Source organism: Macrosteles quadrilineatus, unplaced genomic scaffold (assembly GCF_028750875.1).
Source record: "Macrosteles quadrilineatus isolate MER2022 unplaced genomic scaffold, UCM_ALF_1.0 Scaffold_1__1_contigs__length_201487025, whole genome shotgun sequence".
Lineage (NCBI taxonomy): Eukaryota > Metazoa > Arthropoda > Insecta > Hemiptera > Cicadellidae > Macrosteles > Macrosteles quadrilineatus.
This window is the reverse complement of record NW_026542594.1, coordinates 28768762-28786417: the sequence shown is the minus strand read 5'-3', so window position 1 is coordinate 28786417 and position 17656 is coordinate 28768762. Positions and strand designations below refer to the sequence as shown.

Below are 17656 nucleotides of genomic sequence, written 5' to 3'. Positions count from 1 at the left end.
ATATATATGTATATATATATATATATAAATTTGAACGAATGGTGTTTTTGGCCTCTGGGGACATCAAAATGAAAAAGTAAATCGGTCCCGGGCTTAGGTCTTACCATGAGACCTACGGTAATAGCTACTTCCCTATAGGGAAATTCGCTAATAAATCACAGTAGGTCTAATTCAATAAGAAATATAGGCAATCTAGCCATCTATATTGTCTGTATTTCTTATTGAAGTAGGCCAGATCTTTAACTGCCAGCAGTCAAAGGTTAATATGATGAATAATTTACATGAAAGATAATATAACCGATAAAATAATATAATGAGCCAAAAAAGCTAAGGCAATTTCACAGGCAAAGACTATTTCAATACTGTAGAAAAGTGAGACTGAAATCCACCTGGAAAGTACTTTTTTTTAAATGGTCATAATCAGCAAAATGGGCTTCAAAAGACTGTTGTAAATGTTGTTAAACAACTTTACACAAACTTGTTCAACGGAATTTAGATCAGTTTCCTTGATTGGCAGGATTTGGCTTCAGCTCACTCCTTGTCATTGTTGGATGATTAGTTTACTTGCATATACTCTCAATGACACATGTATTGCCAATAGTTGGGAGTTTTATATGTTATAATGAGCTGTGCATGTGTTTTTGGAAATGGGTTCAGTTGATAATTAATACTTAACTAAAATGGTTTTGATGTTAATCTTAAATATGAAAGTAACGGTATTTTCTGATGATTTAATATATTAACCTCATTACTTTATGCTACTTGGCTTTAGAAATAGTTTTTAAATATGATATCACTATTTACCACTTCAAAATATTGTATTAAACAAGTGATTATAATCGCACAGCCTAAATATTCAGGGCTAATTTATTAAATGATTAATGTTAAAATAATTAACTTGACTAATAAATATATTTTCACCACACTATGATGTTTTTTTTTGCTGTATTACATACGTTTATTGGTGGCTGAAAGTTACGTTTTGCTGGCCATGCCAGCTGTAGGACCGAGAAGGTTTTTACATCCCTAGAGCCGCAAAATCAACAGTTCGGTTATTTACTTCATATATTAAATACACAAGCTGTATCCATAGCATTGCAATAGACTTTCTCATTTGTCACCGCTAACTAGCAACTGTTTATTATTTTTGCTGATTCTTCAAAATTATTTAAAATATTTCTTCACATAACCTTAAAGTTGTAGTTGTGTTGACTGTTAGTGAACATTATTATTGTGTTGAATAGTGATAATAGGGTATAGTGTGGTGAAAAATAGCGTTCGTACCACAGACCGAAAAGGTTTTGCAGCACTCGAACTTAAAAGCTATCTCGAGCCAGCAAAACCTCATTTTCGGCCCTAGGTACGAAATAGACTACTTCATTTTATTATTTCATCATACTAAATACCAGTTTGTTAGTAGTTATGTTTATTGTAAATATCAAGAATGTTACTACTTCTAAAGCTAATCAATAAAATAATCATAACGAGTAACATCAACAAAACACTAAAAAGCTAATAAAGATAATAATTAAATGTTTTGCCCGAAAAATCCGTTTTATCGGTATTTAAAATTGTCATAAAATTGTCGTGGAGCAGTACCCCGCGACTGCAGCTCGCGGCTCTAGCGACTGTAGCTCCAAGCAAAACAGGACTATGCAAAACCCGCAAAAGCAGTGCCCCGCGACTGCCGCAAAGGTGTTACAAAAAAGTGCAACGGCCATAACGGCAATAAGTTGAAGATGTAATATTTTTTTCGGATTTGAATTAGCTTAGAAATACTCCGCTTTTTTTAATTAACAAAATTAACTACCAACTCAAAGGTCCTTGGTCATTTTTGTATGCATCTTGTTATAAAATGTAAGGTTAATCCGGGTTTTCCTAGGCGCGGAAGTGGAGAGCGGAGAGAAGAACCCGGAGAGCGGACTCCACTTGTCTTAGGTAATTTAATGTTACTGTTTTCCTAGAAGCGGAGCGAAACACCATGTTAATCTCTTTTCCACTCTCCACGTTCCTCTCTCCGCTCTCCGCTTCCGCTCCTAGAAAAACCCAGCTTAAGTGAGTGCAAAAGTCAACCGACAAGGGTTTTATCCAAATTAATTCATCAAAAAATAGCATCTTAAAATGTTCAATGTTAAATTTAATTAAATAAATTGCCGATGAATACAAATATACATAACGAATTGAATTTAAATCACTCTTTATTCAAAATCCAATGACTCTTTGATTTTTAAAATCGGTTAAGAAACAAAAGGTTGTGACAATTTATAATAAACGATATTTTAAAACACCGGCCATTGAAAATGTCCAAAGTCGAATCTCAAAAAAAAAACTCTGCACTGAATAAAAAAATACATTCTATCAAACGTAGTGTGATTCTAAATCCAAATCCAAGGGCACCTTCAAAGTGTCATATTCACGTTCACAATTAAGTGGCTAGTTTTCTTGAGATTTGGCTTTGAAAATAGAATGCCACTGTTTAAAATTATGAATTACTAGCTGCGTGCCCGTTATAGTAGTCAGTTGAAACCTTCTTATATTAAGAACAGCAGTTGAAGTACTATAGACGATTTAGATTGGTAATTTATAATAAAAATTACCAAAATATGCCACGAACTATTGATACATAAACAACGTAAATCGTAAGCAATTCATGATGGTTTGCTGAACAAATGTTTTACTAAAATGAGTTATAGTTTTCTTAGCATAAACTAACACTTTGGAATTCAGACAGAAAAAGCAAAACTTATACAATTAAGACATCAATTAAATTGAATACGGCTGTAATTCGACTGTTCAAATAAGGTGCAACACCAACGATAACTAATTTGTAAATTACAGTGATGTGTTGGTACGTAAAAATGAATCTTGCTGCTACCAAGAGTTTTAAGGAGAACCAGTACCAAAAACCAACGTTTATAGTTAAGAAGTACATGCGACCAATTAAATGCGTTAATCAAGTCCCAAGGTTATTGATCTCTTGGTTTTGGATTTCCTCGTAAAAGTTATCGGCAATCAAAGTTATTTCCCATTAATTGCTTTATTTGTAAAGAACTTTGAATGTAAACTTATTGGTGTCAGTTTAAAAATAAACAACCTTATACAAACAACTTTTTGTTATTTAATAGATTACGTATTCTGTAAACAATGATTAGTATATTTGTAATTTTATTTCTGAAGTAAGGAGGCCGTGTGTTCTAGGGAAAAGTACCGGTATCAAGAATCGTCAATGAAAAGGTTGTTATGAATAATTGGGTAGGCGTAATTACCCAAGAGATGGGCTATGGGCCTATTGCCTGTATGGTCCAGCGATTGTATCACACGGTGAGTAGGAAGAGAAAGTGACACATTGGAAAAGCGTGTTTAGCATCATCCGTAAACCGTAAACCTCTGTTAAAATCACCCACTACAGTTGTGATTTTGTACTTTACACTTTACACAACCACCATTGAGAAAGAACGTCGATTGCGTCATTAAGAGGAAACCTTGTTTGTAAGCTATTGGCGGTCATTAATAAATTTAAGTTTCCCAGCCCTATACAACACTGATTCAAGGTCTTCTCTCTGGTTATCAAAACTCAAGAACAATTTTATACACAAAGAATCTCTGGTTCCTGACTTGGTTGATGCCTAGTTATTTAATTTCATTTACGGTTACACTATATTATTCCACTTGGGATTAATTAAATCCGTTAAGTAAGAAAAACGTTTTTAATCTCACTTGGTTGGGATTTGCTTTCAAAACGTAATCGGAAATGGTTGCGGTATTTGTAAACAACATTTTTAAACATATCAGCGACAGCTATCAAAAGTAATCTTGATCCGAACATCTGTTCGTTATTTCATAGATGATTATGTGATAACAATTTGACGAAAACTTGACAAAAATCACACAAAACTGCATTTTTGAACAACCGTAATTTTATTTACAAAGCAGTGAGGCCATATTGGCTAAAGACGCTCTCGCCAATCCAGTGAATACATTAAAATGACTTGGATCTTGATAGGTACTCTCGTTTTCCTAGAGAAGATAGCGTAAAATGCCATCTTGAGTGTTACATACAGACAGAAAGACAGACAGACAGACAGACAGAGAGACAGATTGACATACGGACAGAAATTTAGATGAGACTTGTTTCGGCTTCTTTAATGTATAAAACGTAAAAAAACCTAAATATTTATGATTCTGAGCAATGTATAGACAAAACTCTAATTTTATTTATATAGAAGAAGATAGATAAAAAACATTCCAGAACTTATTTGTTTCTAAGCCATTTTTTTTTAATGAAAGTGTAATTGAATTTGGAATGAAGAGTGATTTTAATTTAATATGATGTCTCTTTTTATTTACTGGCTAGTTTTCATGAACTTTTACTGTTGAAATTGATTATAGGCTGCCGTTTAAAAGTTTTATTAAGTTTGGTACAACTATTTTCGGGTCCATTTAATAATATTTATTTCAAAGTGTGTACCAACCTTCATAAAACAATAGTCAAAGGGGTTTTAGTTTTTTTTCCAAAATTACAAAATAATGGTGCATTATAAGATGAAATCTAAATTAAAACTAATAAATGACGCTAAACCTAAAACAATCATGTTAATGGACATTTTAAACTTATCTTGGTATGTTAAAGTTTAACCTGGTTCTGCTGACCACGCTACGTATTTTTATAACACCCTCTATTATAGAATTCGTTTCATGAAAAGGGGTTTTCGATTATTATTAAACAGCTTTTCACTCTCTATAAAATAAATAATTAAGTATTTGTTTCATTTTATGATTTATAGTATTACAACCACACTTACGAATACATAAATATATTAATCGTAGACAAACCTACTGCACATATTACATGGGTGTTAGTTTGTACGCTAAAGTACACATAGGAATCGTTCACGAGATAACATCTGCTGTTCAGAGTTTGATATGATATCTGTAGGCTAGTTTTGAAGTAGTTTCATTCAAATAGTTAAGGTGCATTTACAATATTTGTAATACCTATTATATATTTTGTCTGTTATTCTGACATATCCAAAATGGAATATCGGTTATTTGAAGGTAAATGTTTTAGGTTATTAAATTCAGCTAGTACATTGATTATTTACGAGCCTTAAACAAATATGGTGCGATGTCATTACAAACCTCTTTCAATACTCACGAGAGAATGGTTCATAATGTTGTATATTCAGTGCAATAAAGTATATTGAGATATACAGTACAGTTATATTAGACTTTCATTTTCTCGAATACACCTAATTTAAATATTTTCCTTACTCAATATTTCTTCCTTCAAATATGCATATGCTGTCCTGAATAAGTTAATAATTTGCTTAGGAAGATAGAGTTTAAATAAACATATTAAAGAAAGTATGGGGAGCTTATATATATCACGAAGGACTATACTTTGGTGAGTCGGTGGCTCATACAGTAGTGCAACGGACGACAGCAATGTCGTGGGTTCCGACCCTGGTACCTGCCACTACCTTTTATCACCCTTGTGCTGTTCTGGGTCAACCCTTTCCCATACAAAGGCCTGTGGCCTATACTAAAGGCAAGGGTATAGAGTCTGACAACCACCTTCTCTAAAGAAAAGGGAGGAAAATGAAGGAACCTACCCATAAATTTACTTGTATAATAATTTGTCATGGCATTGATCACAAGTAATTAAAAAACAAAAAACATATATAAATTGATATATTTATAATATTAAAATATAAACATTTCATAGCCCTCCTTCGAAGGTTATTCACAACTAAATAGGAATTCACATTTATTCCAAACACCAAAAATATCTAAGCATTTTTACAGAACTTTGGTCCAACTAGATACATTTCTTGATAAACCTGTTTTTTTACATGAAAACCCACTCCTTAAATTTTTATTTGGTTTAAACAATTATTAATTAAATAAGTATTTTAATATTTTAATTGAGACATACTGTAGTAGCGTTGTAAACATTTTTCAGAATTTTTTGTTTTAGATTCTTGTTCAAGAGAATCGAAAAAGAAGGAAGCTACTATTCATCTTCAACCAGACATATTAAACGACTTAAACCTAGAAAACACCAAACAAGAGGTAAAATTAGAAAACAATAACTTAAACCCTAATGCTTCAAGGGGAGGTCGTGGGGGTGGGTCCAAAGGCCCACGACGAACGGGGCGTCAAGGAGGGAGTGGGGGTAATAGGGGAGGAAGAGAGGGTATGAGAAAGAGACATCCCAATTTTGCAGCTCGAAACAGGAAAATTGGGAAGGGAGGACCAACTGGAAAAGGAGGACTAAGTGGAACACGGAAAAGAATGCCTACAGTTCCCCGTCGTCCAAGAGACGGTGGAGATGAACCGGAAGATTACTATCAAGAAGTAGACCCAATGACTGGTCGTACTAAGAGAAAACAGAGACCTAAATCTGACGAGGCAAAAGAGAAAGCTCGTAAGCGAAAGGAAGAGGATACATTTAGAAAGTCATTCAAGAAAAAGCGACCTGGACCTAAGGCAAAAGATAAGAAAGATATGAAGGAAAAGATCAAACGATTTTGGAGGGAAACGCCTAAGCCGAAGGGTAAGAAAGTGCCAAAATTTATCGGAGATGGGCTTGAGTCCGAAAAGGAGCAAAGTATATCAGAACCCGAAGACTTTGACGATCTACGAATGCCATCAAAAGAACAAATAAGGAAACTAGAGAAGGCTAAAAGAAAGGAGATTCAACGAAAGCAAAAGAAACATGAACGAAAACAAGCTTCCAAGGAGTTTGACGAGTTTACTTCAAACAATCTTCTACAGGGGAGAGAAGGAAAAGAGGTTGACGAATACGTACCAACTCTTTCGGAGCTGGAAGAAATGGATGGTGAGGTAAAATCAATCATAAATAAAGCAGAAGCTGACAGCAATAATGAACTCATTTATGATACATCACCACAGTTGAAATCAGAAATAAAACCAAAGAAGGGTCAAAAACTTATTAAGGATGAAGAGGATTTAGATTTGGAATCAGAGCAGAACGAGGAATATGATTACGCAGCATTTTTGGAGCAGAAAGAGCAATTCGAAAAGTTCAGTGGTGTTATGGAAACCTCCCAAAACAATTATCATATAGATGATACGGAGGTAGAAGAAGATAATAAAATAATTAGCCGGGAGGAAGATAAAGCAAAGACATACCTTTCTTCAAAATGGAATGAGGAAGACAGTTACAACAGCGACTTTAAAAAAGAGACAGATTCAGTAGCAAATGAAATTGCTCAGGATGAAAAATGGTCAAAATACCGCAAAGATGTAGCCTTGAAAGCTTCTAAAAGATCTTTGTTGGTGCCTGGAATAAAGATACCACGGAATAAATTGCATGAGATGAAAGATGTAGCTGAGGATACTCGTCTAGCTGATGATATCAGTACTGGAACTCTTAACGAAAAGGATGCTTCCAACTATTTGGATGGTGATTCATTAAATGAACTTGATCAAGAGATTGACGATCCAAAGATAATGCAAGAGTTCGAGAAAGATTACGAGGATATCAAGGAATACCTAATGAAAAAATCTGCATCTAATGATGAAAGTGAGAGAGAATCTAAGGATGGGAAGAATGATGATTCAGGTAGTGAACTGGAATCTGCGTCAGATGAAGACGAAGTATGGGATAGAAACCAGAAAAGGTTTCGAAAACAATTGAGGAAAAAAAGGAAAAAGACTTCCGTTTCTACCCTTTACATTGATAGCGAAGACCACAATATAAATACAGACAGCCAATTGACTGAGTGCGGTGAAAATGCATTGGAAAATATGTTAGAGAATCAATATTCACAGAATGGCGTAGTAAATAGAAACAAATTAGGTAAGAAAGATAGGACTGTGAGAGATACACCTGTATCACCGCTAAAACCAACGGGATCAATTGTTGACGAGAAATTAGACTTACTACGTAGTAGAATCAAAAAGTTCCCGGGTAAAAATAATGAAGAGGTTCCTCTAGATGATGTTTTGCAGCATTTTTATAATGATGATGATCCAATGGTTAAATTTCAAGAGGATATTTCGGAGGAAGAATGGCAGGATAAAAGTGTCGCAAAAAAAATAAATATCAATGATTATGATAACTACGATGTTCCGTTATCCGGAAATAAAGTTTCCACGGATTTTGGTGAGTAATTAAACAGTTCTATATTTCTGTGATTTTAGGGTAATTTATAAAATAATTGTGCCAGTTCTGAGTACACTAGGTCTACTTGTGTTATGGATCTCTGCAATTTTTCTTTCAATAGGGTTAGTTCCTTTTGAAAAATTCAAATTTTTAACAGGCATTCGATAACTAACCAGCAGTATCTGGTTACATAGTGATGCAATTTACATAGCCTACATTGATGGTGCTACGAAGAGGAAAATGCATTCCTCTGCATTGGCGATGAATGCATTATGTGTTTAACAAAGGTTCCTTTTTCTTTTGAACAAACCTTTGATAGATGCATTGTTTACTCTAAAGACATTACCACGTGATAACCAGTAGTTTTTATTCAATTTTACAGTTTTGTCGAAGAACGATCATAATTTTTTTCTGTCCTGGCTTACAAGAAATCATCTTGTTTTTCGGAATCATACAGTAATAAAACCTAATCATTGATTGAACAAATCTAATATTCTTGGGAATTCGATGCATATTGGTCAATAAAACTGCCAAAAGTGCAATAAACATCCAACGTGAAATCTTTTGACTCTTCAACTTCAAACTATTCAATACAGTGCCCACATCTTTTTGCAAAAAGAAACATAATTTTTGCATCAGGGTTTGGAAAGGATAACATCTGAAAAAACTGGTACCTTTTTTATCTGAAACCTGTTTTTTAGTTTTTATCCTTTCCAAACCCTGATGCAAAAACTGTGTATTTTTTGTGTAATACTTTTCCAAGACTTTGTTTTGTTTACCCTTAATTCCAAAATGTAATCTACTTTTTTCTGGGTATTTCTGGGTACTTCAAAATGGGCTATTTCTGGATAGCCCTCATATATAAAATCCCTAATTATATATTCCTACATCAAATATCAATCACATATTCATATATTACATTTGTATTCATATATTACAAATATAATCATAATTACATTCCTTAATAAAAGAGAAGGTTAAGATGCAAAAGAAGATTTAAAGCAGGTCAATATGTCCCTCATTATATTTAGCTAGGATCAGGGTATAAACTAAACTAGTTATAAACAACTGTCTCAAACTTATTAAACATTGAAAAAATTAAGTGCGGGTTTCCTGAAATACTAAATTATTATATCTTATGAAGTTACGTGTTCTTCCTACATAAATCATATTAATGAATGGCTCTGGTTTTAAGGAAATGCTTCTCAGAGTAAGGAAAATAAAGATGTTCACAAGAGAACTAACGACGATGAGTCTGAAAGCACGGACCTATCCGAGGACGCAAGTAGTTCGGACAGCTATCGCGAAGAATACGACATAGCTTTGATGGCTGGCCTTCGATCTGACAGAATCCGGGTATTTGACAGAAACGTGGAAATGTACGCTGATCAAGACCATCAAGCTAAAAGATGTAAGTTTGTAGACTTGTTACTAACTGCACTAAACATGTGAGTAAGCTGTAAAATTAATCGTATTAATCACTAAAATGCCAAGTCTTTGACAGTTTAATATTATTTTCATGGTTGTGACGGTTGTTGTAGACAAAAATAGTTAAATGAAACACGTTAAAACAGCCATGTAGGGTTAAATACCTTAACTAATCATAAGCTATTTCTAGCTACCAAATCAGATTTTAACATGAACCAAACGTTTTAAACCATATTCATTAATTAATTGGACAAAATGCGTTTATTCTATAATCGACCGTTTATCTCTATCACTGCTAGTTTGAGATCTCCACCATATTGCCACTGAGGTATATGGACAAGCCAGATCCATATAACTATCGCATCGGTACATTACAAAACTGTTTAATTAATAGTAAGGCTCATCTCAATAAATTGTGAGTTTAAATGATACCCTATTTTACTAAAGTTAAATTTGTGAATCACACTAATTTCAAACACCACTCTCAGGCCAGGTTTGTAAGCTTATGCGTGTGGGTGGATCATATTATCAATTTCCTATCCTTTAGGGCAGTGCTTGTCTGTCAACTTGTGACTTTGAGATCAATCAGATCTAAAACTAGTTCAAAAGGCCAAAACAGCTCCAATTCTTTATCACAAGTAAATTTTGCTCCTTGTTATTTTTATATCACTATGTGATAAATGTCTATAATTTTCACTTTTATTTGAGACATGTACATTTTAGATTCTTTTTCACCACTGTAGGAGCAAATTCAGCATATAGTCAATTTAAATTAGTATAGCTAAAGACTAAATCTCGTTTAATCATTTTACAACACACAATATCTCAATTCTCTTAACAACACCCTCAGAATGTTATTAAATTCCTAATTTAAAAACGGATACGATGATAATTCTCTTGACACCTTATCAAAGGGGATTTCACGATAAACAATCGAAAACATAGTAAATTAAAGGTTGTGTTACAAATTTTATTTTAATCCACGCTATTGAATGGTGTTCCAAAAAAATGTTAATGCTCTAATATTAGTGATTAGATATAACGTGAGGAATGGATATAATATGCAGTTAACAACATACCCATTCCACTGAAATAGGTTGCAATGGACCTTATTTATGAGTAATACAACTAATACACATATAGTTGATTCATTTTTTTTTATAGTAGAGTATAACATGTTTAATTTTTAATTCAATTTGTAGCTTTATTGCGAATGTGATAGTAATCCTCTTTAAAGGGTAAGTCTCTTGAAGTAACGTATACATATTGCACATTTTTTAGATGAAAGATTTTATACGGTATAGTTAAGCATCTTGTTTAGTCTACAAAATATAATTATTTGGTTTTGTTGAATATGAAACAGTAACATTCTTATCGATAATATGGCTATGCTAGTTACATCACTTATGAATATACAGTATATTCAATATTATATATATATGAATATTTATTTTATTGCATGTATCTTAATTTTTTAAGTAATAACTAGGCTAAGTAAATATGCAGGATTTACTTGAATAAAACCCTTATTTTATTGTTTGGAACGTTTATTACTTTTAATCAATACTGAAGTTTGACAAAGGCCTTGCTATCAAAGCAAAGATATATTTTTCTGGGGAGAATAGTAGGCCTATTTTATAGCATGTACATAGTTATACTAAAAACTAAAATAAACAAATACAACGCAGAACAGTATAAGCATTCACTTAGTTCATCCAATTAAATTGTAATGATGATGGGAAATACTTTAATTACTGTTAAAATGTATGTGTTATCATCATTTAACCTTTAAAAGAGTGTTGTGCCGGTAAACACCCATTTTTAAACCACAATTGAAATAAAATATCTATCTTTTCGACTATACTTCGTTCATAATATTTAGGCGGTTTTAGGGGAAGAAACCTATCCCCTCCACATGACCCTTACTTTTAAAATTATAGCGCAACAGCATACATTACATACAAAAAAGTTGTGGGGAAACGTCCTCTTTAAAATAAATATTGTGAACGAAGTATAATCTAATAGATCTTTATAGCACAAGTTTCCAATACTTTATATTACTTTACATACAAATGTAGGTAGACAAACATTTCCCATAAGGATAACATGGTAACTTAGAAGGCCACTGGGGCAGAGCCCTGATGGAATTTGAAAGTTTTTTTGTTTTATGGCAAATCTACGGGCCAAGGCCTATCTAACGACACCTTGGACATGATGATCAATTCCGGTACAGCTTTAAAACAATTTTTACAAAATTCCTGTCGGCATATTAAATAAATAGAGGATATCCAAGAAAGTGTCAGGGGGATTCCATGTTTTTGTGTACTGTATTTTGAGTTTTTATATAAAATAATTATAAATGTAAAAATTTGTTTTCAATGTACAATATTAAAACCTTTAAGATAGAGGTATAATGATACGTTCTTTAGTTTAAATAAATCATACTTAACTAAGGAGTGTAAACTTTCTGTTAAGTCTTTTAGATAAAGATGATACGGACAATCAAGTGAAAATAGTCTCTTGAAGTACACTAGCAGATACGAAAGAATGTTTTAAAAGTCATATTTAGGATTACTTTGGTTTTCACTATCAAATATTCACATCCACGGGGCTTTGTTTACACCATTTTTCCTCTTTAGGATATATTTAATAAATTAAAGATATATCGTTAATGTCGAAAGTGACTTATTCCGAAGTGGTAAGGAACTTAGAAGGAGCGAAAAGGCTTAACAGTTTTGTTAACGTCATGGCGAAGGGTTTTAAATCAAGATTAATTTTATTTCATTTATTTATTTAATTAATTAATTAAATTCAATTAAATTTATTTAATTTACTGCATATCATAACACAGAAATACAAAGATTTAGTAGAATCGATTTAAATAAAAACCTTTATGACAGGATATAAATATATTTTTTAATTTCATTTTGATTTAATTTGTTTTGTGATTTGATAAAACACAGCTGTTGAAATGAGTTGTTCAGCCTATAAAAAATCTTCCATCCTCTATTTATAACTTAAGCGCTTCTGACGAGCACTGTGGACTACCTAGTACAGAAAATGATCATTCTCTCAAATTCAGATGTAACTACTGTAATTAATTCAACATGCAAATTGAAGACACATAATAAAAGATATTTAATGCTTTAACAAACTAACATTCACTACACATCAGAACAATAAAAATCCCTAGTAAATATTATTTTCTCTATGACAACAAGAATCAATAAAAATCATCCAAAGATAAACAAATAAAAATTGTCACAATATCGAACAGCTGATAACTGATTTATATTACAAGCACACGCCCCCGTGGTGTCAACACCAGCACGACGCACATCAGCAATATGGTGTGGCATGCCATCAACCTCTACGCTGGTTTGTGAGTGCTGCCGTGAGACCACACCAGGCTTCAATCTCGTAGTACATAGAGAGTTTTTAGGCTTGACAAACACAGGTTCATCAGGAGAAAACTCAGTTCTTAGTTGCTCGTCAGAATTTACAGGTTCGCCCTTACACCTCCACCTGTAGCAGAACAATTTAGAGCTTGGTGCCGTCTCTTCATACAAATCTTCTTTTGGTGTTAGATTATACCAATATACCATTTCTTGAACACTTCTTCTGGTTCTTGTTGCCATTCTCTTTATCGTTCTATGGTTTCGTTCAACGATTCCATTGCCGGACGGACGGTTCACACACCTAAAACGACGGATAACCCCCCATTCCTCACACATTTGCTCAATTTGTTCACATCTGAATGTTGCACTATCGTCCATTAATAGTTCTTGGGGTGGACCTCGTTCTGAAAACGGTTCAAGTAAGATCTTTACCACCTGTTCTTTAGTCTCACTTGGGATCCGTCGCCAAATGCAAAACCGACTTGGACCACAATCTATAATTGTAAGAAATTTATATGACCCATAGTGAGTCTCATCAATCGCAAGCCTGTGCCAATTCTTGTCGCAATCCAAGTGCCCCGGCTTCCATTTGATGGGGGATGGATCAACAGATAAACATTCTTTGCATGATTTTACTACGCAGTCAACGTCCTGTTTGCTAAACTCAACGTCCGGGTAACAACGCCTGACTGTGAAAAGAGTCCGATTAACACCAAAGTGATGCAGACCATGGATTCTTTTGACCAACTTTTGTTTATCCCCATCCCCTTTTTCACCCATCATTGCAATAATGGTCTTTTCCTCCTCTCTTGCCAACCACTTTTTAGGGACTCTCGTCAGGCGATCTGCTTTGTTAAATTGTGATTTAACCAGATCTATTCTCACCTTAAGGCCACATTCTAATATGAGGTCTTTTAACAATCCCAACCGTCTTCTTACAAGAGCTTCACCCATCCCATGTGTTTTAATACGTCGGTCTCCTGTTAATATGGATGTTACCCAAGCATAAACGGTGGCCGAATCTGTGACCAAGTATAACTCCTTCAAATTCCATTTCGAAGCTAAATTCACTCCTTTCAACAAAGCCTCTAACTCAGCTAAGTTAATATGCGCCGAATCATCTTCTTTCCTTAGCCAAGACGCATCATCAACTATTTAACCATCAATTTCAATGCAAATACCGATCGCCAAGCTGCTAGTATCACACTACACACTTCCTTTATCACTAGATGACACTGCCCATTTTTCAAACACAGGATCCTTTTCTTTTACGATTTCCATTATATATCCTAACATTATCTTGATTCGTTTGCCCACCACATTGTCCCATTTCAAATCTGTCAATTGCCTCTTAAGAAAACTGCATGCTGGTCGAAGCCAACCAGCCACCGGGAAATGTCCGATTAACTGCTCACACAAGGAGTACACATCCCTCTTGGTCTCAATTTTATCCAAAGCTTTCATCTTGTTGTCTCTGGTCCACATCAACTTGCCATCTCTTTTTGAAATGTTAAGCCCCAAAAACCTACTTCCATCAAGTGGCTCCACTGGTTTCGCTGACAGTCCATATGTTTCCAACAACTTCTTTACTACATCACCGTCGACAATGTTTTCATTCACCAGTATGTCATCAACATAAGAGTCCGTAGCACTTCGGACTATTGGGTCCATTGACAGCACTTTATTAACAATTTTGCTCATTATTTGCGGTGCAACATTTAGACCAAACCCGAGTCGCGTTAGACAATAGTTCTTATCCTTAAATCGGACCCCACTTGGAATTTCCATAAATGAGGAGCAATATGGATTTGGAGATATGCCTTACGAAGGTCGATAGTGCTCACATGTTCTTCCAGCTTACTCCACGTCCTTAGCTTTTCCCCACAAAACTCACTCTCTGCTGTATGGCTTGATACATACTGATTTAATTCCCTGTAATCCATTACAGGTCGCACTTTGTCCTTTTTATGTTGTACGACCGCCATTAAAGGAATTAAGCCATCAAACTCCCCGTCATAAGGCTGGATCCAACCGTCTCTTATCCAATCATGCACTTCAGCGTCAAACGCCTCCCTTGCCTCTTTTGAAATTGAGTATGAAGGTACTTGGTTATTTATCTTAGGTGTTTTACCGCTATCTTTCCAATTCCATTCAACAGTCCATTTTCCATCAACAAATTTCGCATTGAAGTCACAATCATTAATAGAGATCTCATCGTTGCCATTCACAGAGGTTTCCTTCACGCACAACTCCTTCTTGGCCTCAGCCATCGTTCCGATACCAAGGTCCCTGAACGTAACAGTGCCATCTCCATCAATAGTGACACCTCCCATTGCAGTCACTGCATCCATCCCTAGAAGCATCTGATACCTTGGCAATACACTGGCAAACAAGCAACTCAGTGTGAGCGGAACACCTCTTATCAAAACTTGTAACATACATGTCATGTTACACTCAACTGATTCCATTCATCATTATAATCCTTTGACTGACTGGCTTCAGTTCTACTCCATATTTCACTAAACTAGGTGGCACAATGCTCCTTGAACAACCTGAGTCCAGCAAGGCACAGCATTTAAAACCCAACACACTTATAGTTAATGTAGGGAGTTGCGCTGAAGAAATTGGGCCAATTGGGGGGGGAATTGGGGGGGGGTGTTGCCACCCGCGCAACATAAGGCAGCGCCATTCCTCGTTTTTTTTGGAATTTGTAAACATTTTGAGGCATAATGTCCTACCTCCCCGCACCGGTAACAGGTTTCTTTTGACTCACGATTTGGATGGGGACATGAACGTGCTAAGTGGCCTTCCCTGTCACAAACAAAGCATTTTTTAGGCCAATGTTTACCAACTTTAAAAACTTTGGCATTAGCCTGTGCAACCGCCCCAATGTTTGACTCACTGCCCAATAGATTCCTAGCTCTTGTCATTACATCCGACAACTCCATGCTATGAAGAGAACACGTAGCTTTCAACTGGGTTTGAGTATCTCCTGGCAAGCCATGTACAACTGCGCTCTTAATCCATTCATCAGATACAGCTAGCGACTCACCGGGAAGTAAACGCCTAGCTGTAAATTCTGCATAAGCCTGAAAACAGTACGCAGAAAAGGCCTGCAGCAATGCATTGGTGAGAGCCTCATAGTTACTCTTGACATTTTCTGTAAGCCCGTCATAAACAGAAAATGCTCCTCCAGCCAAAAATAGGGGGAGAACTGTCTGCAAGTCTTTCATCTTTTGGAGCTTACATACCAACTAGTGGCTTGTAGGGACATAAGTCCCTAAAAAGCTCAAATGTAAAACAACTTTTTGCAATACCGGTATTTAAACAAACTCAGAATAACATTATCTATGTGTCAGAATAGGCATCCCTACACCATATCTTTTGTGTAAAAACCAGTTTGTTGTTCTTCTTTGTTTGCTTTTGTTGATGTCATTTTCAATAAATAATTTGAATCACTCCAGTGGTTTAACATGAAAAGGCAGCAAACATATCATTGTTTGTGAATAAATACTGGTTTACTAAGGTAGCTTTGGTCTTGTGGTTAATGAGGATACATAAAATCTTCCCTGTTTGGAATTTTAAAAGTTCATTGGAGGTTCGCCTTCAGATGAATTGAAGACGCCTGCAATTTCATCTGCAGTAGGCTTATTATACCTACGACGATCCATATTTATCCTGTCTACAAACCTAAGTTCTAATTCACTGTCACCTTGTACAACCATTTCTTCCGAAGCTCTTTTGTAAATTTGTGCAAATGGATTTTCTAATAGAATTTCAGCTAGTTTTGACAATATTTCAGGTTTTAAGTCACTATTTTCTCGACGCCTTTGACGAATTTCTGTTGCTGTTGATGTGTCAATAATGTACAATTGGCCATACACGGGGTCTTCATCATGTTGAGGCAGCAAATCTGAGATTGAACGATAAATCTGTCCTTGAATTTTGAAACAGTATGGTCCTTTTCCTGGAATATCTTTCTTACTGGCTGAAAAATAAGCAAAAGCCATCGCACTGTTGCATTGTCGAATGAATAACAGTTGTGGGCTCTCTTCAAACAAACTTTTAAGTTCTACATTAGTTTTTGACTGAGGAAGGTTAATAAGTCCGTTATGGCAACATGTCATAAAATGATTATTCGTTAGTTCTTCTCTAAAATGAAGAGCACTACATTGAATGCACTCTTGGTCCAATAATCCTGCATCATGGATCTTTACATTTCTCTCGTCTACCATGGATCTGCTAAAAAGGGGTTGTAACATATCTTGATTAAGTTCGTCAGTATCTACTCTTGCTCTCCTACGCGCACTGTCATTCCTATGAACAGTTCCCCGCCTTTGTGGTATTCCCCTGGCGTTCATATTAATTACAGTACCTACTTATAATGAAAAGAATATATATCCAGCAGCCTACATACCGAAACATCTTGAATCCCTGGTGATTTTATAAAAGTATGATCGAATATGATTACTCTACGTTGTATATTCACTGCACTATAAAAAATTACTTACGAAGGAATGCAAATACACCATTTTAGAACCAATAACATTTATAGGTTATTTTAGTTGTATATACTTACACAACCTTAACCTTAAAATGTGTAGAAATATAAAGAAAACGACATCATTTAAAATAAACTTGAACATATGATTTAAAAATAAAAACAAAACAGAAGTTAGATTTCATTTCGACTCTTTGA

The 17656-nt window shown here is 34.8% G+C and overlaps 1 protein-coding gene across 1 annotated transcript in view; it reads left to right on the top strand.

Moving 5' to 3' along the window:
- The first annotated feature begins 5445 nt into the window (after positions 1–5445).
- LOC128995593 (uncharacterized) overlaps positions 5446–17656 on the top strand; it is a 38142-nt gene continuing 25931 nt past the window's right edge. The window contains exons 1-3 of the mRNA XM_054420612.1: positions 5446–5554; positions 5978–8131; positions 9327–9542. Of these exons, the coding sequence (XP_054276587.1) occupies positions 5446–5554; positions 5978–8131; positions 9327–9542 (2479 nt within the window). The remainder of the gene's footprint in view (positions 5555–5977; positions 8132–9326; positions 9543–17656) is intronic.